This window comes from Trichomycterus rosablanca, chromosome 14, assembly GCF_030014385.1.
Source record: "Trichomycterus rosablanca isolate fTriRos1 chromosome 14, fTriRos1.hap1, whole genome shotgun sequence".
In the NCBI taxonomy this organism is placed as follows: Eukaryota; Metazoa; Chordata; class Actinopteri; order Siluriformes; family Trichomycteridae; genus Trichomycterus; species Trichomycterus rosablanca.
Genome location: NC_086001.1, coordinates 19,223,753 through 19,246,101, shown reverse-complemented (window position 1 = coordinate 19,246,101; position 22,349 = coordinate 19,223,753). Strand labels below are relative to the sequence as shown.

Here is a 22,349-nt window from a genome sequence, read left to right as displayed (position 1 = left end):
GGTGAACAGAAGCATGTCAAACTGGATGAAAGTGCCACACATTAACTGTTCAGTAGGGTGTATGGTCACCCAAAACTGCCCAAACACACTGACAGCGATGGGGCATGGACAGGATCAGATTGTCCAGCAGTTCTCGATCCTCTGCCACTCTTGCTCCAGGGCAACTTCCAGCTCAAGAAGTGTTGTGGGAGGCATTGGACGGTTTGCCAGACGTCTTCCCAGTGCATTCCAAGCATGTTCAATGGGATTCAGGTCTGGAGAACGTGAAGGCCAGTCCTTATTTTTTATCGCTTTATATTCATTTTGAAATATCCCCTAATTTTTGTGAGCAGTTTGTGTAGTTTCTTGATGTTTGAAAGAACCTGTGTATTTTATACAGCGTTGTCCAGACTTCTCCACAACAGGCCAGTTAACTGCTGGATTTCTTTCCAGACAAGCCAGAGCACATCAGGTTAACTGTTTAAAGACTGAGGCCAACTGATTACACAAGTATATGTGCCCAGGCTGCTTTATGAAAACCTGCAGCCACACCGGCCCTTTGCGGATGTAGGGTACCTGCCTACTATTTATTTAACTGGCTGAAGCATGTATCACATGCTTTACATGGAGAGGTGTGACTTCAAAAAAAAAAAACCCCAAAGAACTAAAGGTGAGTGGTTTAGCTGCGGTTGATGAGAAACGGAGGGATTTCACGTAGTATGTTGAAATTTTCACTGCTTAAAAGTCTGCGGAGAGGTAATACTAACATTTCATGTTTTTCTAAAGGCATGTTTCTTAGCGTTAGCTAAAGCTAAAATGAGACGAGGTTAGCTAGCTCGCTGGAAGGCCAATTAGTGAGGATACTAGTGCTAGCTAGCAAAAGTCGTTTAGCCGCAGTGTTAAGTTAATAACAGAATTGACACTTCTAACTAACAAATACCAAAACTATTTCCGGCTAACGCTTTAGCTAGTTTTTTTTTTTAGCTTCAAGCTAAAGTCGTAATGCTAGCCAAGTTAGCTAGCTAGTGCTACTTACTTTGTAAATGGGGGTAAATACTTTGTATGCAAACAGGAGTGTAACTTATACTCAGGGAAGATGTATTGAAGAAAAGTCAGTGGAATTATTATATACAAAAAGCAACTATATGCTACAATAAATCGATGGCTTTGACGGGTAGAAGAGCGGCGTCTCAGGCTATAGCTTACAAAACCGTTGAGTGTCCGTTAACTGGTTCGCTCGCGCTAACCTTTTAAATTCGCCACGAACATTCTAACTCCTCCACGCGCACAATTAGTGTTTCGTGCTTGAGCTGTAACTCCTAATGAGATGATTTGTTAGTTCAGTGTTGGTATAAAAAGTGAGAACTTCAAAATATACAGGGATATGGATTTTAAATGCCAGGATTGGTAATCACTGGACTCCATTTCATGCCACCTACAGTCTGTAAATATTTCACTTTAAGTTAAACGTATTTGGTCGTTTCTAAGACAAAGTTGTTCTCTCCCTCATTGAATGCTAGTGGAATTCTTTAACGCTTATATATCGTAAGATGGTTCTCCAGTCTTATCCATAAATGGCTAGTGTGGCTGCAGGTTTAAACATCAGCTAAGCAGAAACATACCTGATTCCTTATCAGTTTTTCTAATTGAAATTAAATGGCAACATGATTTAAAATGATGAAATTAGGTGTTCTTGCCTAAGGCATATGCATGCTTATCGTGTTAACCAAACTACACGTGCTTATGCATGCAAGTATTAAGAGCATATGAGATTAGATGCGTTAGTATAAGAACATGTATTTCGATCAAAGGCAGGTTGTCCTCCTGTAGTCAGTGTCACGCCAATATTAGTAACTGGGTTTAAGCTGGATTGCTCTCTGACAGACCCATAGTTTTTCCTGAAGCTGTAAATCTTTTTGTGAAAATATTCAGAACAAAATATGAATGCCAACATTGGGCATCAAATGTACCCATAAATTTAGGATGGTTCTTGGCGTTTTTTTCCATTTTCCATCAAATGTATACATTTTTCTTAGTAACAGGGTAGCTTCTTGTCTTCATTTCATAGCTTTATGTTCATGCGTTCATTTAATGTGACGTCAACAGCTCCCTTTATTAATGATCAAATGTTTTCTAATGCCTGAACAATTATGTGCAATTTCTCTTTGTCCTGTTTGCAGAACTTAGGTGGTTGTGGAGAATCACATGACTGGTCTCTTCCAGACACTGGTTGTGAGATCTTTGGCAGTAAATACAGACACCCTTCTAGTGAAAGGACCTCACTTCAGCCGAAGAGAAAGAAGTTGGTTCATGACTCCTAGGCACACAGGGTGCATGTAGGTAACTCCTGTGTATAAATCTGAAATGTTTTGGTTCTCAGCCTACCTGAGCACAAATAACTGTCAAATACTCAGTTTTAGTCGTTTGTTTTGATTGGGGCCATATGTGACTCATGCAAATATTAGTAAAATGTGTAAAAGTAATGTGCCTCATGGAGGAAGCAGAGTAAAGACTACTAACCTGATGCACACTGACAGTACATCACTCAGCCCCATACAGTGACTATCAGAACACTGCAGAACTAGCGAAACCACTAACACTGAGCTCCACAGTACAATTCTGCACACAAATTGAACTAGTGTTCGGAGTTCAACAGCGTTTTAAATGTGGTTGATTGGAAATGTTGCATCCATAATGTCTCAAGATGAAACATTCTTTGCTTTTTGAAAAGCCCTGCCCTCAATCGGTATCTGCCGAGTCGTTCACATTTGAAACTTTGTCTACCTGTGAATTCTTGTCCACACAGCTGCACTGTGTAGCTCAAAGTGGGGATGAATCCACTGAGCTTCTGGATGTGGGACTGACCTCAGAACTCCATGTATCGCTTGTAAAACTCAGGGAGGTAACATAAGTTAATCTGTGTGATTAAACTGCTTGATACAGCTCGGGAAAGGCAACACTTGAAGAATAGAAATGGCATTGTGTGGCTCCTGGTGAAATATTAAGCACTAAAAATTCCATCACTTTGGATGTGATTTCTTTAGCCTTCCGGTTGCTGTACTTTTGGTATTGGTCAGGTCAAATGTGGTCTCCACAGTTTGCTGGATTTTTTGTTTGTTTGTGGGTTTTACTAGCTGTGCTGTGTTCTGATCACTGTAATACTTATGTGCCTTGGGTGATGTACTCTTGAGTGTCGTGTCAGGTTAGTGGTGTTTAAAAACCTTTCTTTTGCCTCCCCCAGGAAGAATGTTAGTTTTGCACGTTTTACAGGTAGCTGTCTTTTGTCTGAGTTGGTAGAAACTTTCCAACTGATCACATTTTCTATCAGCACAGCAGCAAAATTAACACAGGTTTCTGTAGCCGTGCACAAGGTCTGTATCTTCATCTGGCAGTTGAACAATGGGTCCTCATGCAGAGCTGCTGCAATCCTTACGTTTTGAAAATGATTTCTGTGAAGTGAATAGATTTCTGTTTTTGAACTGTGATATGAGCTCAATTTTATGGCCCACATACAATGACCAGCTTAGGTTTGCTTTCAGTCTTAACTTATCAATTTATAACAAGCACAAAAGCATTTGCTAAATGTGAATTAAATTTCGATTGGACAGTTTAACCAATGATCGTAACTCTGCAATGCTTCCTCCTGAGCCTCCAACACACTCTCACTCAGCAGATGTTAACAGCTGTAGATCATTCTGAAATGGCAGATGAATGTTAACATTAAACAAAAAGTTTGGAATAAACGTTGCCTGTTACATTTCCTGTTTCAAAAGTGCTCATCAAATCTCAGGCCGTCACATCATAAGATTAAAACTTTGTTGCCATGGTTATCATTTAATTAGACTTCTCACTTTTATTAAGATGATGGTATATAAACAGAACTCCATACAGCTTGGTAATCTCAGACCCTGCGGTTTCAATGGAACAAATGTTTGATAGTAAGGTGAGCAAAGCATGTTCTAGTGGACATGCTGCACCAGTCAGAGAAGGAACCTCTCCTCTGACTGGTTATCAATGCCCAATTTCACTGCTCATTTCCAAAAAATGCAGAGCTGAACTTCATTGCATAACTCAAAATTGCAGTACTACTTACAAATGAATGAGTTCTGGCTGCTTTGTTAGTTCCATCACTGGCATGCTGAGTAATAAACTTTCACCAAAACCCTTGTGGTTAAGTGAAAGCAGCAGTGTAAACTTTTTTCAGCTCTGTGCAAATTACTGTAGCATATCACAGTGCTCAAACAATGAGATACTACAGCTATAATTTAGGATTCAGGCATTCCGGAAAGACAAATAGTAAAAATTTTACAAACAACTGATGGTTAATTAAAAGGAAACTCAAATTGCAGTATATCACAGTGCTCAAACACTTCTGAATATTACAGAAACTGTTGGTATGTGTGTGATACAGACATAAGCTCTGTTAGCCAGCTGATACAGTAAAAAAAAAAAAAAAAGGTTAGCTATACTATTTGGGCCCAACTGATGACTGTGACCCAAATGGAGCATTATGTTGGCCAGCTGCAGCAGAGCTCTCACACAGCATCCTTAGTTCAGGTGCTTTATTAAGCTTATGCAGTGGAAGTGAGTTTACACTGCTTTCTTTTAGCTGGAGGGAAGCACAGGCTTTTTTGTCGATGTTACATTTCTCAAAAACTTAAACCTCATTCGAATCTTAAGACATTTAGTTGAATGTTGAAAGTTAAATATAAGTAATACATAGTGTATTTTCCAGATGAAGTGTTTTGTTGCAGCAGTGCACACACACCAATGCACACAGTTATAAGGACACTTCCTTCTACTACTTGTAGAATTTCTACAGTGCACCTTTTTTGTATTGTAAATCTTGCTATTTTTGTTTCTAGGTGAATGCAGACATCATATGTGTTGCCTGTAGCAGCCATGCAAGGGGTTTGAGTTGTCTTAAGTTTCTGATGAGTGGAGTTTTAACCCAATTTCCATCTGCTGCACCTGTACTGCATGGATTCTTGACCATCTCTGCGTGGTAGTATAAAAACTGCTACCCTCCTCGCTCCTGTAATGCAGACCACATTTACAGCTTCGTAAAGTGTTTAATTACTTTGACTCTTGCTGAACTTTAAATTTGTGCATGTCGCAACACACATGGAACACATGAGCAAAGAAGAGTGTAACATTTATGAAGGCATTGATCTATGCTACTTCTGTTACTATTTGCAATAAAATAAGTGTGCTTACCTTCAACGTGTCTTTCTTCGTTTTCGTTTTGCGATGTTGAACTTGGGTCCATCAGGTCATCAAATGCCAGATACAGTAGTCTTTTGTTGAGTTATCCATGTTTTGTTTTGATTTTGTAATGTAACTCAGGAAGTATGAAAAGTAAACACAGATCTTGTCCAGCTACTGGACAATTTTCAACCTAATTTTCAGGGCTTGGTATAAGGTGCGAATTCATGCATGCTGCAATTAGTCCAAGTCTAATGTACACGTGTGTGTGTATAAATATTTTTTTACTATATTAAGTAGATTAAATATTCAAATGTCTGTAAACTTTTCCTAGCAGAGGTAAGATCCACAAATGTTATACTTTCCATTAACTTTAAAGAAACCTTTATTTTTTCTTGCATGTACTTGATCCTTTATTTAGCTCTGTTTAGACAAGTATGAGGTTTCCTAGTTGCACTAATGGAGAATAAATGCATATGGTCATATGTACAATTCAGCTTGGCCACTGCAGAAATGCTGCATGTGTGTTTCTCAATCAACAACGTAATGAATGGTGTGGGGTGGTTTTTTTTGTTTTGTTTTTTTTCCTCCCCACTTTTATTTCATCCTTCTCCAAAGGTAGGTCACGTCTGCCTGCCTGTATGAACTGGTGAGCCCTGCGACCTCGCCCCGTGTAGTTATGTCGTAAGTGCGAGTTAATAAAGAGGTTAAAAAAACCCAGTAATAATTCTACCTTCCAGCGTACTGGATACAATACTAACTACTTTTTTCATGTTGTGAGCATATGGTGTGAAAGTTCGACAGCTCGGGTGAAAATTGCTGCATAATGCAGATGTCAAAAAGACGTATATGTGTATGTGTTCAGTATGTAGAACGCGGTGATGATGATGAGACCAATGTAAGATCAAGTTAAATGGAACGCGATGCATTTAAGATGTTCCGACCTTTTCCAGACGTCTCTGAGACGTATATGTGCTATCAGGGATATTTCCATACTAAATAGTACGAAAGCAGTATGCGAGAGCGGTTTGTGTTCGAATACGTAGAATCATTAATCAGTAAGCATAAAGTACCTGGATCACTTACTGCCTAGGCAGCCATTTTTGAGTATACAAACGATGCACACTAGCTTTCCGAAATCGAAGCAGGGATTCAAAAACTTTTTCCATGACAAAATTCCACCTGTAACCACTTTTGAGTATACTGTTCTTTAACAAAATAGTCAAATAATGAATATTATTTAATTCATAATTAGCTTTAAGTAAGTAACATTGTGCTACCAAATAAATCCTGAACTCAAACTAAATGCATGAATGTTTAAAATAAGCATTATTATTTCCCATTATATTATTAAGCATTATTAGTTCCAATAAACACAACTCACATCTAGCAAAAATTTAAAGTAAATAAGTATTGTATAACTTACCTTTCTGAAACCGCATGTGAAGCACCGTTCCAAATGAGCCCCTGGTTTGCAGACTGAGAAACCTTGCGTTTGTCTTTGTGCCTTAATGCGCATGTGCAATCAGCCAATTACACAATCAGCATTGTGTAACTGAAAATTGATTGTTCTGTTAACTCAGAGAATCTTGTTGGCACAACATCAGGGTGAAATCTGTTGGCCCAACATGTTTTTGCTTGTTCATGCTAAGTAATTCAGATTTCCTTGTTTCAGTAACTCAAAATCCCAAATCAGGTTAACGAAACGTAGTTGCTTTTTTTACAGTGTGGCAGTGTTTGGTTTTGAGTGAAGATAAAATAGTTTTGAGTCGATAGTTTGATTTTGCAGGACAAGTCAGAGGTTTTGTGAAAGTAGCTTACATTTTGGGTTTTGTGTTTACTGTTTTGAGAAAAGGAGAGGAGCTTTCAGGAAATGTGTTTTAGCAATTGAGAAAAACTGTAAGTACACATGTAATGTTGTACAACACTATGTAGTTAAATACATTGAATAAAAAGTAGGATATCGCTTTTATTGTCCTACCAGAATGACAACTTTGAAGCCCAGATCAATAGGACCTGGTACTTAGAGAAGGCTCACTTGTTTGTTAGTTTAAGTCCAAAAGTAGGTGTGGCCAGTACGGGGATCAAACCCGCGACCTTGGCGTTATTAGCACCACACTCTAACCAACTGAGCTAACCGGCCAGTTAGTCTGGTTTCTCTTTAAATCTTTGTACATAATTCTACACTACCTCCATTCAACCAGCTACATGGCAGCACAAAAACCATTTGAGATTCTGCACACTTTTAGTGAAGATCTGCAGAAATGAGCGGCTCCTAAACTGAATTTGGTCGTTATTGCGCCAGAAATGCAGCAGTTTCAGGTTATTTTAATGATCCGAGATCTCGGTCCTGCTTCAGACATCGCTGTCTAGTCATTTCTTATGTTCAGACTTTCTTAATACACATCTAAGAGGTTTTGTAGGTTCTTATATGTGTGAACTATCTAAACTATACTGTATTGTGGTACATTCATTCAGCCTTCCTAAGTTTAGACCCGCCCACTCAAACACCAATTTGCCTCCACAGTGAGCCTGTATACAGAGAGAGAGTTTGTGTGTGTGTGTGTGTGTGTGTGTGTGTGTGTGTGTGTGTGTGTGTGTGTGTGTGTGTGTGTGTGTGTACCGTCCAATGAAACAGCTGTGCTGTTGGCTGTACATGTGTCTCTGTGGTGCAATAGGTTAGTGCGTTCGGCTGTTAATCGAAAGGTTGGTGGCTCGAGCCCACCCGGGACGAGAGTCTTTCATTGCACAACCTGCCTGTTGATTAAACTTCAGTGTATATTATCTGGAAACAGATGCTCTTCATATAGAAATATGCTTTACATTTGCTTGATGGTAATAACTCTTAGTTTAATAACTCTTATGTAAAAAGCATTGATCTAACAATCGGTGATAAGAAGACGCGATGTGTTTGTCTCAGTTGTTGTTTTTTTAGTTCGTTAACGTGAGAAGCGTTTTGCGCTTCGGTTTCACCACGACTCTCGGTCCACAGACGGACGTCACGGTTCGGGCTGAAAAATCAAGTATTCTGTGGTGCCAGATTGGCCCGCTAGTTCTCTGTCTGGAACCTCTTTTTTTGGTGGAAACACACATTTGTTTGTGAAGTGCAGTGTGTTAGAAAACAGCTGTGCATTTATTTAAAAGTCACATATGCATTTGCAACAGTGGTGTTTTGTATTTGTAAATCACAATGTGTGCGTTAAATAGTCATGTTTTTATTTGTGCATCGTGTTGTGTTTGTTTACAAATCATATCATATTTACAGAATACGTTCTGTTTATTTGCGAGGTTTTGGCACTAAATTACCTCCATATACGATTACTTAAATGAATTTTTACTTAAGTACGAGTAAAGTTACTAGCCTAAAAATCTACTCAAAATCTACTAAAGTAAAAAGTAACTCATTTAAAATGTACTCAGAGTAAACGTTACTTATTACTTTTTTAACAGAGAGGGGGTCTCCTGTGGAATGCAAACATAACAAGTGGATATAAATCTCACAATACTTGTTGTTAATTAAAATAGAATCGAATAAACATGTTGATACAACATTTACAACATTTAGGGATGTGTAATGTGTCATTTTAGTTCCATAAAACATTTTAAACTGTATAACCACCGTGTCGTAGAATGATTCGATTCTATTGAACGGCCCTTTAAACTGAAAGGGCCCGATTTGCACTGCTGGGAGTCATTATATATACGGCTCTTGAAAATGAACCGAGTAAAAGATCCGACTCCCCATCTCAGAATTCACTGCAGCAGTTTCCCAGACACATTTTTTTTTTTTTTTTGCGTTTTTTTTTATTTTACTCAGTAACGGATGTTATTTAAAATGTAGCGAATTACAATTCTTAATACAAAACATACAGGGGTTGGACAAAATAACTGAAACACCTGTCATTTTAGTGTGGGAGGTTTCATGGCTAAATTGGACCAGTCTGGTGGCCAATCTTCATTAATTGCACATTGTACCAGTAAGAGCAGAGTGTGAAGGTTCAATTAGCAGGGTAAGAGCACAGTTTTGCTCAAAATATTGCAATGCACACAACATTATGGGTGACATACCAGAGTTCAAAAGAGGACAAATTGTTGGTGCACGTCTTGCTGGCGCATCTGTGACCAAGACAGCAAGTCTTTGTGATGTATCAAGAGCCACGGTATCCAGGGTAATGTCAGCATACCACCAAGAAGGACAAACCACATCCAACAGGATTAACTGTGGACGCAAGAGGAAGCTGTCTGAAAGGGATGTTCGGGTGCTAACCCGGATTGTATCCAAAAAACATAAAACCACGGCTGCCCAAATCACGGCAGAATTAAATGTGCACCTCAACTCTCCTGTTTCCACCAGAACTGTCCGTCGGGAACTCCACAGGGTCAATTTACACGGCCGGGCTGCTATAGCCAAACCTTTGGTCACTCGTGCCAATGCCAAACGTCGGTTTCAATGGTGCAAGGAGCGCAAATCTTGGGCTGTGGACAATGTGAAACATTTATTGTTCTCTGATGAGTCCACCTTTACTGTTTTCCCCACATCCGGGAGATTTACGTTGTGGAGAAGCCCCAAAGAAGCGTACCACCCAGAAGCGTACCACCTGTGGACAATGTGAAACATTTATTGTTCTCTGATGAGTCCACCTTTACTGTTTTCCCCACATCCGGGAGATTTACGGTGTGGAGAAGCCCCAAAGAAGCGTACCACCCAGACTGTTGCATGCCCAGAGTGAAGCATGGGGGTGGATCAGTGATGGTTTGGGCTGCCATATCATGGCATTCCCTTGGCCCAATACTTGTGCTAGATGGGCGCGTCACTACCGAACCATTCTGGAGGACCATGTGCATCCAATGGCAGTGCCGTGTATCAGGATGAAAATGCACCAATACACACAGCAAGACTGGTGAAAGATTGGTTTGATGAACATGAAAGTGAAGTTGAACATCTCCCATGGCCTGCACAGTCACCAGATCTAAATATTATTGAGCCACTTTGGGGTGTTTTGGAGAAGCGAGTCAGGAAACGTTTTCCTCCACCAGCATCACGTAGTGACCTGGCCACTATCCTGCAAGAAGAATGGCTTAAAATCCCTCTGACCACTGTGCAGGACTTGTATATGTCATTTCCAAGACGAATTGACGCTGTATTGGCCGCAAAAGGAGGCCCTACACCATACTAATGAATTATTGTGGTCTAAAACCAGGTGTTTCAGTTATTTTGTGTAACCCCTGTACTTAAGTAAAAGTAAAATTACAGGCTGTAAAATCTACAAGTACACAAAAAACGACTCAATTACAGTAACACGAGTAAATGTAATTCGTTACTTTCCACCTCTGTAAAATACTTCCCACACTCTTAACAGTGATGTGGTTTCTCTATGTGAATACGCTGATGCCGTTTGAGACTATTTTCATGAGCAAAACTCTTTCCACACACTGAGCAGTGATACGGTTTCTCTCCTGTGTGAATACGCTGGTGTACTTTAAGGGCAGTACTTTGATTAAAAATCTTTCCACACTCTGAGCAGTGATACGGTTTCTCTAGTGTGTGAATACGCTGGTGTACTTTAAGGGCACTACTTTGATTAAAAATCTTTCCACACTCTGAGCAGTGATATGGTTTCTCTCCTGTGTGAATACGCTGGTGGTTTTGAAGGTTACCCCATTGAGCAAAACTCTTTCCACACTCTGAGCAGTGATACGGTTTCTCTCCTGTGTGAATACGCTGGTGTTCTTGGAGATTACTCCATTGAGTAAAACTTTTTCCACACTGTGAGCAGTGATACGGTTTCTCTCCTGTGTGAATACGCTGGTGTACTTTAAGGGCACTACTTTGAGTAAAACTCTTTCCACACTCAGTGCAGTTATACGGTTTCTCTCCTGTGTGAATACGCTGGTGTTTTTGAAGGGTGCTATGTTCAGCAAAACTCTTTCCACACTCTGAGCAGTGATACGGTTTCACTCCTGTGTGAATACGCTTGTGTTGTTGGAGTGTAGTCTGATGAGAAAAACTCTTTCCACACACTGAGCAGTAATATGGCTTCTCTTCAGTGTGAACACGCTGGTGTACTTTAAGGGAACTAATTTGAGTAAAACTCTTTCCACACTCTAAGCAGTGATAGGGCTTCTCTCCTGTGTGAATACGCTGGTGTTGTTGAAGTGTAGTCTGATGAGAAAAACTCTTCCCACACTCTGAGCAGTGATATGGCTTCTCTCCTGTATGAATGCGCTGGTGTCGTTGGAGATTACCCTGCGTAGTAAAACTCTTCCCACACTCTGAGCAGTGATATGGATTCTCTCCTGTGTGAATGCGCTGGTGTCGTTGGAGATTACCCTGCGTAGTAAAACTCTTCCCACACTCTGAGCAGTGATGAAAGTTCTTCATTATGCTTTGATAAGACTGTAGAAACTGCTTCCTTGGAAAGCAACAGAAACAAAGAAACAAGTCAATTAATTAGAATTACTTTAATTACATTAATACCACAATAATATTAAAGTAATAAAAACATTAAATTCACTTCACGTCTAAGTGAGAATCTGAATTCAAAGAACATCAGAATAAAATACTTATAAATACTGCAGATATCAATAATTAAATAACTTTAAATAACTTGATATAAATAAAGATATAAGAGATCTGACTTTCTCAACATCAGTCCTGCACCAAGCAAATCTAATCCAGTTCATGACAGGACTAATAATTAGCTCACAAGTGTAAATCTTTGGTGTGCTGGGAGTAAAAAAGGCTTCATAAAACACCACAATTATGAGCATAAAGCTATTTTAAACAGTCTGAATATATTAACCTAATAATATTAAATAACATAATAAAATAAAAAGAACAACAAATGCAACATAAATGTAAAAAAACTAACAAGAAAACCCTTTACCTTCCTGTTAGAATCCTGGCAGCCACTTTAACAAAGCTGGTGTCTCCAGCAGGTCGTTTCTAATGAAGAACGTGCAGAAGATCCTTCTTACCAAGTGACTCAGCTACAAGTCTAGAGTTTAGTCCTTAAATAGAGCTGAGGACAAAGACCCAAGACCAGTTCAAAACTCTGCATTGGTCAATCATCAGCCAACCATTCACACCTTCTTGTGTGAAGTACTAGCTCATTATCTATGGAACATGTGCAAATGAAGTAGATGGAGCCACAAAGCATGATGGGTGAAGTCAATCTACACCTATTTATCTCAGCAGAGAAGTTATTTACATTTAATCCTAAACACAAACAAGGAATTGAAAGGCTATTCTGTAAAGTGAAATGACATGAACTTAGATAAAGCTTTTATGATAAGAATCTAAGTCATGTAAAATGCTGTATGTATATTTGTGTGAATTAGTTTCTACTGTATATGAGGAACAATAAGAAAACTATAACAGGAAACAGATTTTATTATTATTATTACAGATATTAAGTATTATTATTATTATTATTATTTTTTTTTTTAAGCACTTTCTACATTCTGAGCAGTAATACGAGCTCATTGAGGAAACATACAGATTAATAAAGAGAAGGAAATAAAAACCTGAAAATAAGAGCTTTAACTTCCGTTCATATCCTGTTAAAACAGCTGAGAATGAGAGCAGTTCATAACTACAGGAACACAGACTGTACTTGTACTCGGTCTGTTTACCTCCAGCAGCGACTGCCCCAACCTTATATGCAGTTGATTTGCATAACGACTGATCACCTGCCATTGCATAACAATGGAAGATCAGGTCCATATGATCAGGTCCATATGTAATTCACAACTCGGGTAAATGTGTGTCTTTTTCCCCAATCATGTGTAAAAGACACACATGGCCATTGTCATTAATGGTCATTGTGAACTGCATATGGACCTGATCACGGGTTCCATTGTTATGCAATGGGAGGCGATCTGTCGTAAACATAAATAAAATTTTATTAAAAAAACAATATTAAACAATAAAACAACAAAACCCTTTCAATGGATGAAATAAATAGAGAAGAAAATGTAGAACCTGAAATAAAAATGCAAACTAAACCTTTCTATAAACGTTTACTAGGAAAAGTGAAGGTACAACCTAAAGCTAACACATACTAAGCTACCGCTTACAGCCACACCTGAATCAGATAAAGACAGACCATGGGAACCAGGTGATGATTGCAGACAGGGAAGGAATGATTTGTTTTTGAAGAACTTGGCTTCCATATATTTAATTGTTTGCTGAATATTGAAGGCAAACACAGAGCATCACATCATGACCACAAGCACTACTTACAGTAATAATGTTTTATAGCTTTTAAACTCTCATTTTCTCAGGTGCCTAAAACGTTTGCACAGTACTGTATGTGTTTCACTTTTCCTATTTAGTTGTTTGCTAGAAGACAGAATGAGAATAAAATATAATCACAATTATCTATCTATGTTTGCTTTTTTCTAGATATTGAGCAGTTTCAGGCAGTCAGGGACATCTTAGACCGAGTTGAGGAACACAAAGGACTCGAGAGTGGACTTCCAATCCTAAAGGCTAGACCTGGCCAACAGGAGTTATACCCAAACAGTGGACCAGACTGGCAGCAATTCAACAGGAGGCAAAAAAGGACTTGAGGATGTGAGGAGTGCATCAACTCTGTTACATTTGGAAAACATGGCAAAGTTCCAGAGGGGAAGAAGAGGCTGGATACATCCTAAGTGAATGGAATACTAAGCAAGTATCTTTTAGCTTTCTCATTTCATACTGAAGCAACCTTAGATGTATACAGTGTGGGTAGCGGTCATTACATTGTGGTCAGTATAGCCAGTATAGCAGTGCTGTGGATAGATGTGTTGTAGACTCTTAGTACTCATTTATAAAGCCAATCACTGTACATATGTTCATTTTATATTCTACTGCAGCTTATACCATGATCTGTGGTAAACTGCATGGATGGGAACCAGTTGAGAAAGCCAAACTGAAGAAAGCCGTTATCAACAAATGTCGTATCAGGTCCAAGTCAATGGCTTTATAAAGGAAGGGAAGAAAAGAACTCGAGGTGCTGTTATTGGATACAGAAAGCCCTTTGTCTTTACTAGCCAACCTGTTTTGTGTCCCTGATCCAGCCAGCATTTGTTTATTTTGAGTTAAATTAAGACAAAGTTCTACAGTTTGTCTCAAATTAATCCTGTTATTGTGAAATCCTCTTAAATTCAAAACTTTTGAAATAAGATGTATTAGATTCACTTCTTATTAGACGTGTTGTACTTGTATTAGGTCATTTTATCTAGAGAAAGTTTTTTTCCTTTGAACAAAACTGCATTATCCAAGAAATAATGCTTGAATGAAGCACGACTATCTTTCATAGGAACCAGACACTTTCATTAGGTAAAATTACTTAAAACAAGTTAAAACAATCATAAAACGATACGACATGTACTGACTAGATTTAAGATGATTTCACTTGTGAAGATGTGATGTGTTTTATGAACATAAGATTAAATTGATATTAGCTAAACATTTTAGACTGTTTTCTGAGGTGTTTATATGGTGTCAATAACTCAGTTGCTTTAGATTCTATCTGATTTATTATTGTAAGTTGTTTTGCTGGGAATATTGTGTTACTACTACTGTCAGCTGTATAACCCATTTATCTGTTGTATAATGATTACAGTCCCACACTACATACTGCATTCTTAAATATTAGCTACTGTTCAGTTGTATTCAGTTGTACATTGAAGATTCAGCACCTGAAATTGTACTTCAGCTGTTATTTCTGTAATATGTTATTTTTTTATTATGCAAAATGATTTCTGTTCAAGAATAAAAGGTAAAACTGATTGGACAGTTGTTTGTGTTAATTAAATTGAATGTGTTTAGGGTTACAAAGCTTTAGTTCTTAACTTCTGAATGATTTTGCAAACATTTTAATTGTTATAAAAATAATATGATATAGATAGATAGATAGAACTTTATTAATCCCGAATGGAAATTGTTTCTTTACAGCAGCAAAACACAGAACTCTACACAGAACTCTACACATATTGCACAATTCTACAATATAGAAGAAAAACAGTAAGTGAATGAGCAGAGATAAACTGATGAAGGCTGAACGAACGTACCACAATACAAATAACTATTTCTGTGAAAGAATCAAATCCCCTCTGAAACCATCCACACATATCTAAGTTCTGCTGTATTATTCCTCACTGAATAAATGGTGGTTAATAAATTGAAAAAGAAAATCTTCATATATGTATCACTGCCTCACAGATTCTAAAATCACCCAAACAGTTTAATGTTACACTTTCATGTAAATTTTACATTTAATTTGTTAAATCTGACAGTTTCACTTTTGATTCTAAACCAAATCTAAACCCCGGGTAGAGGAGCTGAGTGAACGTGGTCTGAACTCTGTGGAGGAGCTTCATTGTATCAGAGACGCTGTAGAAGGACAGAGTTCCTGCTTCATAATCCACATACACTCCTATTCTAGAGGAACTCTGCATTATAAGAATTTCAGTATTTTTGTTATTGTGTCTGAATAAAAAGCTGGATGGAGAACAGAACAAACTCCAGGACTGATCATTACATCCAAACACACACTCAACACCACGTCCCTTCCTGCTGATGCTTTTATATGACACTGCTATATAAACCCCAACATTCCCACTCCACTCAACCTCCCAGTAACAGCGTCCACTCACACTCTCTCTACACAGAACCTGAGAGTTATAATTAAATCTATCTGGATGATCAGGATACGACTGTAATGTTTTACTGCAGGTCACCACTTTGTTCTCCTCAGACAGACGGAGGAGTTTATTTACTGTCTTTGGATCCAGTGTGAACTGACAAAAATCTGGAGAGGAAACACAAAATAAACCAATTAACATAGAAGAGAGAGAGAGAGAGAGAGAGAGAGAGAGAGAGAGAGAGAAGTGTGTGCGTGCAAAAGTGTGACACTGGACAAACACACAAATACACAGACACTACACATGCACAGAAATACTACTCAAACACTACACAGACATATAGACACCTCACAAACAAAACACATTCACAAAGTACAGACACACACCAGCACCACACAATCCAACCACACACAAACCCTACACATACACACAGACACTACACAAACACACATTACACATACACACATACAAACCCTACACATACACAAAAACACTACAAAATCACACAAACTCACACATACATTACACAAACACTACACAATTACACAATCACAGAAACACTACACAAACACATACATTACACAAACACATACAAACTACACAAACACATACAAACTACACAAACACACACATACATTACACAAACACATACAAACTACACAAACACACACATACATTACACTAACACATACAAACACTAAACAGACACAACACAATAACAGAAACTACACAAACAATGCACAAATACTACACAGACACATAAACACTACATATACACACAAATACTACACAGACACATACAAACACTATACATTACACAATACACACCAACACTACATACACACAAATGCTACACAAACACTACACATACACACACTACACATACACGTCACTGAACAGGAATACAGATACACTGCACAAACACAGACACTACACAATCACAAACACACACATACATTACACAAACGCTGCATGAATACACACAGACACTACACAAACACCGGAAACACACAATCTAACAACAAACAATCACACAGTCATGCTAATAAAGCTCTTTGAATTGTGTGTGTGTTAATGTGTATAGAGATTGTTAGGAGTCGGCCTACGCACCCCGCGACCACTGGAGGGAGCCAGACCGTGGCTCACCCTGTGGCCTCCGGTGCCCGCGCTGCTGGAGGCCGATCGACTCCCTCTGCGCCCACCAGGGGGAGCCGACCTGGCGAGATTCCATCAGTTACCACCAGAGGGCGTACAGCCCATAACAGGCCTCGAGGGAAGGGAACTACAAATCCCAAACCACCCTCGAACAATCAGCGCTCACGAGGAACACCTGGCTGAGCGTGTATTTAAGAAAGCACTCAGCCAGGCTTCCTCGTCACACCCTCTTTTGTGCTGGCTTGCACGCTGTATGTCAGGGACACAGGTAACGCAAGGTCTCATAGAGAGTTTGCGGTAGGCCCAGGGGCTGAGGTAATAAATCTGATTAAGGGAAAGATTTAGTCAGTGTGTGACTCCTTTGCGTTCTCCTGATTTTACTAGGAGAAACGCCTTTCTTCTCTTCCCTCTGAACTGCGCTTCCTCCTCGACCGGAGGAGCTGCAGCACTCTCTCTCTTTACTCTGCCTCATTGTCTGAGATAGATCTCTTAGACTTTCATCTCCCCGGCATTCCAGTGAAGCGGGGAGTTTATCGCCATTCCCTGGCGTTCAGCTCGTTCCCTACGGGGATCCGAATATTCCTTCTTCTCTTTCTTTTTCCCGGCACGAGCAGGCGTGCTCCGTGCTTTAAAATTCTCGTGGTAGTCACCCCCACTTTCGGGGGTGCTGAGATTCAGTACAAAAGCCTTACACTCAGTTCTCAGCTCCCGGACGTGAACCCACGCTTTAAATGCTTTAAGTGTTAATCACATTAATAAAACAATATAATAATAATTCCGAGATAAATAAGTTAAATAATTAAAGTGATCTTTTTAAGTTATCCCGATCTTCTGAACTTCTCCTTTTGTTTGAACTCGCAGAAAGGCGATTCTTTTGTTTGTCCTTTTTATTCCCCGCCGTCGGCATTAACGGCAGTGGCGCTGTGGCGCTCCGCGTAACGTCACTGTGTTGAAACGCCTGAGGTTCCCGGTTCGAGCCTCACCCATTGCACAAGAATTAGTGCAATCGCTCATTAACGCACCAGTGTGCGATTATCATTAGAACTGTTTATTTATTTTTGGGTTTTATTTTTACGTGAACTTTCAGTGTTTTCAGTTTATTATTTCAGTTGGCTTGGGCTGGCCCAACTCATTATTTCAGTTACTTTTGAGGTATACCGCGATTGAGTCCTCCCTTAGGATAATCATAACAGAGATAACATAAAGATAAGACTTTATTGATCCACTTAAGGAAATTAACTAAGGTATGTGTGAGGGTGTGTAAGAGTGTGTAAGCATGTGTGTGAGTGGGTGTGTCTCTGTAACTGTGTCTGTGTAAATGTGTGTTGGTGTATGTCTCTTGATGCATGCTCAATAATCCAGGTACACAAATCCATAAAGTTGAATCAGTTCATCTGGAGACAAGTTTGTTGTAGAGATACGATTCGCCACTCATCCAAGTGACCTCTTCAGTCTGAGCTGGTGGTGAATACCCCAACCTTATATGCAGCCGATTTGCATAGCGACCGAGCACCGTCCATTGCATAACAATGGAAACGGTGATCAGGTCCATATGCAATTCACAATGACCATTAATTACAATTGCCATGTTTGTCTTTTACACATGATTGGGGTAAATGTGTGTTTATCTCATGTAGCTCCTATTATGGTGTTGTAAGATGGTGAGAGATGTACACACAATTCATGGACCACATCAACTCGTTGGACAAACACATCAAGTTCACAAGAGATGATGCAAGCAACAACAGTTTCGCTTTCTTAGACTGTGAAATTGCTATTCAAGATGGGGGACGTTTGAAAGTAAATGTGTACCGCAAGCCAACACACACGGACCAGTATTTAAGGTTTGACTTCCATTATCCATTGGAGCACAAACTAGGAGTCATCAGGACGCTGCACCACCGGGCGAACAGCATCCCCACAGACACCACGGCCAAGGATAGAGAGAAATCTCATGTCATGAAGGCCGTGGGTGAATGTGGTTATCCCAACTGGGCATTCGTAAAAGTGGGAAAAATGCCCAAACACGGCTCCAGTGGAACGAAGAGAGGAGAAGGGCAACCGCTGTCTAAGCGAAAACCAGTGGTGATTTTGTATGTGGCGGGAGTAGCAGAATAATTGAGACAGATATTCGCCAAACACCGTGTTTCAGTTGCTTTTAAACTCCAAAACATGCTACGCCAGAAATGAGTTAATCCTAAAAACCGGGTCCCTCGACACAAACACAGTAATGTAGTGTATGCTGTTAAGTGCCGGGAGGATTGCCGGGAACTGTACATCAGGGAAACTAAACAGCCACTGGCGAGATGGATGGCCCAACATAGAAGGTCGACCTAATTTGGACAGGACTCCGCGGTTTACACTCACCTGCAAGTCAGCGGCCACTTATTTAATGATGAAAATGTGCAGATCTTTGACAAGGAGGAACGCTGGTTTGAACGAGGAGTCAAAGAGGCCATAAATGTGAAGAGGGAACGACCATCCCTGAACCGGGGAGGGGGCCTGAGAGTACATCTATCACCATTTTACAACGCCGTAATAGGAGCTATACCCCAATCATGTGTGAAAGGCACATGTGACCATTGTAATTAATGGTCATTGTGATTTGCATATGGACCTGAACACCGTTTCCATTGTTATGCAATGGGCAGTGATCAGTCATTATGCAAATCAGCTGCATATAAAGTTGGGGTATCCACCACCAGCTCAGACTGAAGAAGTTGCTTGGATGAGTGGCGAAACGTATCTCTACAACAAACTTGTGTCTAGATGAACTGATTCAACTTTATGGATGTGTGTGTGTGTGTGTGTGTGTGTATTTCAGTGGTTTCTGTGACTGAATGATTGAGACTCATATAATCTCCTGGATCCAAAATATACAGACATAGGGATGCAACGATTAGTCGACATAATCGATAACGTCGACTATAAAAATTTGTGGACATGGAATTTTATTGTCGACGCGTCGTTTTTATTGCAATGCACTAAAGGGACTGCAGGAGGCGCAGCATCGCTTCCATGGCGCAGCGGGGAGTTTATGAACACAGAGAGGCAAAGATAAAGAGACTAAAACTTTCTAAAGTATTTCAGACAAAATAACCCAAAGAAACGAGCTGAACGCAGACACTACAGAGCAGAGTTGTGGTTTCACACCAGCACTACGGTGAAACATGAGCACCCTGCAGCGGTGATGACCAGCGCTATTCAGGTAAGTTTTTACACCGCTTTGTGCTTTAACCAACGTAGTTAATGTTTGTTAATGCTAGAGTACTTGTCGGAAAACTTCCTAAGAGATCGCTATTTTCAGGTCTGTTTGCTAGCTAGCCTCCTCCACTTAATGATAGCTAGTTAGCTCAGAAGATAATTCAGTTAAGATATTTAACCTGTTATGGTTTAGTTGGCATAGCCAGTACACTATTTGTAATAAACTATGATACATAGCCTTCAGTTTGTGATAATTAATACAGCTTTCTCTTTTGCTCTTTCTATTAATAGCACTAAGCAATGGAGTGTGGATGAGAAGAGGTTCATGCACCCCTCAAATGACTGAGGTCTTCACAGACAGCATTCACATGTAACGACATGTTTTATATGATTTTGACTTCCCGAGTGATAACTTCTGAAACATAACAGTTTCTAATGCTGTCCAAAGCTTTCTTATTTCATTGAATTTTTTTATTGTGATTGTGTATTAATGTTTCAAATATATTTAATTAAACTATCAAGCTTAAGTTTCATATTCATGTTTCATGGGTCATTATTTTAATTTGATATTTGAACTTAAATAACATAACAGAGTTTCGTTATGTTAAGGCAGAGATGGAGGGTATGACATAAATAATCGTTGACTAGTCGACTCATCGAAAAAATAATCGTCAGATTAGTCAACTACTAAAATAATCGTTAGTTGCAGCCCTATAGACAGCAGTTTAAATGATTGTTTTACTTGTTTTAACTTCATGACCTCTGAAGTTCGTGGTGATTTTAAATAACTATTGAAGAAAAGTACCTGGAACAGTGGTCTTTAGCAAGGACTAAAATGTCCCTAATCCGAGGTATGATCACTGGATTAGTCTAGAAAAGGTTACAAAGCCAATCCTAAGGTTTTAGTACTTCAGCAAACCACAGTAAGAGCCATGATCTCCAAATGACACTTGGAACAGTTAAGATTGCTTCAAGAGCTCATCAATGTCTCATTAAGGAAAAAATTAAGGAACCCAGACAAACATTTAGGAAACCGCAGGACCTGCTGACCTCAATTTAGATCTGATTTAATGATTCCAGTATTGGAAGGAGACTGAGCACAAATAAAATCCATGGGAAAATCATGTCTAACCCTCACGTCAAAGCCTCGTTTCTCATTTACCAATATAAGAACCTTAATGACCCTCAAGCTTTTTGGTGATGATATTCTGTGAACGGATGAGTCAGAATTCTTATACTTGCACTGACGCTAAAACAGCATTTTACAATAAAAAAAACATCTTACTAAAAGTCAGTCATGGTGGTGGTTGTGTGATGGTGTTTCAGTTAAAGAAGAACGTGTGGTCATCAGTTCATAATTTAAAGATTAAACACAACAAATTCCACATAACAAGAGCAGATAGCTGTAAGCAAGAGCTGTAGCATCTGAACTAGTAACGTGTGACAAATATGTAAAAATACAGATAACTGGGGGGTACAAACACTTTTTTCACTGCACTGTGTATGTTTGTGTGCTTGTGAGAAACTTACATTGTAGAAAATCTTCTCTGATTTCACCTTCAGGAGGTGAAGTAACCCGGACTTTCTTCACTGCAGAAAGAGTAACAGTACAATCACTAATCACAGTAAATACATTCATACATGTAGGTATTATTATTATTATTCTGTTTAGCTAACTAGGTAAGAGGCGGGTGCAACCCCTTGTCTTTTTTTGTGTGTGTTAATTTAGGCCTGGTTTGGCAGTTTAGCTGTTTTGCTTATTTCTTTTATTTGGCACCGTCTACAGTTCACTTTGTGAGTGGGAGTTTTGTTGGAGTTGTAATTTCTACATTTGTGTTGTGTAAATTAAAACACTTTGTAAAAACCTGTAATATTTAAAGACCTGCTGAGTAAAGTTGATTTAGCCGAGTATAAATCTGGTTTTCTGCCTCCTCATTTTCACAATTCACTAAGTTATGTAGCACACTGGCAACTTACTAATGTACCAGCAATTATGCTATTCTTTTATTTAGGCTAACTATGTACGCATAACAATGTGTGTGTGTATGTGTGTGTGTGTGTGTGTAATTATACGTATGTCTAACTACGTACGTGTAACAGTGTGTTTGATTATACGTATGTCTAACTATGTAAGTGTAACAGTGTGTGTGTGTGTGTGTAATTATAAATGT

General features: G+C 39.2%; 1 protein-coding gene and 1 non-coding gene across 2 annotated transcripts in view; both read right to left on the bottom strand.

Moving 5' to 3' along the window:
* Window positions 1-7,253: 7,253 nt before the first annotated feature.
* Window positions 7,254-7,327, bottom strand: trnai-aau (transfer RNA isoleucine (anticodon AAU)). Its single transcript has one exon. It is a non-coding gene; the product is annotated as a tRNA-Ile (tRNA).
* A 3,240-nt stretch (window positions 7,328-10,567) lies between these two features.
* LOC134326548 (zinc finger protein 850-like) overlaps window positions 10,568-22,349 on the bottom strand; it is a gene marked incomplete at both ends in the record, with an annotated part of 187,488 nt that continues 175,706 nt past the window's right edge. Inside the window, one exon of the mRNA XM_063008723.1 lies at window positions 10,568-11,457. Within this exon, the coding sequence (XP_062864793.1) occupies window positions 10,568-11,457 (890 nt within the window). The remainder of the gene's footprint in view (window positions 11,458-22,349) is intronic.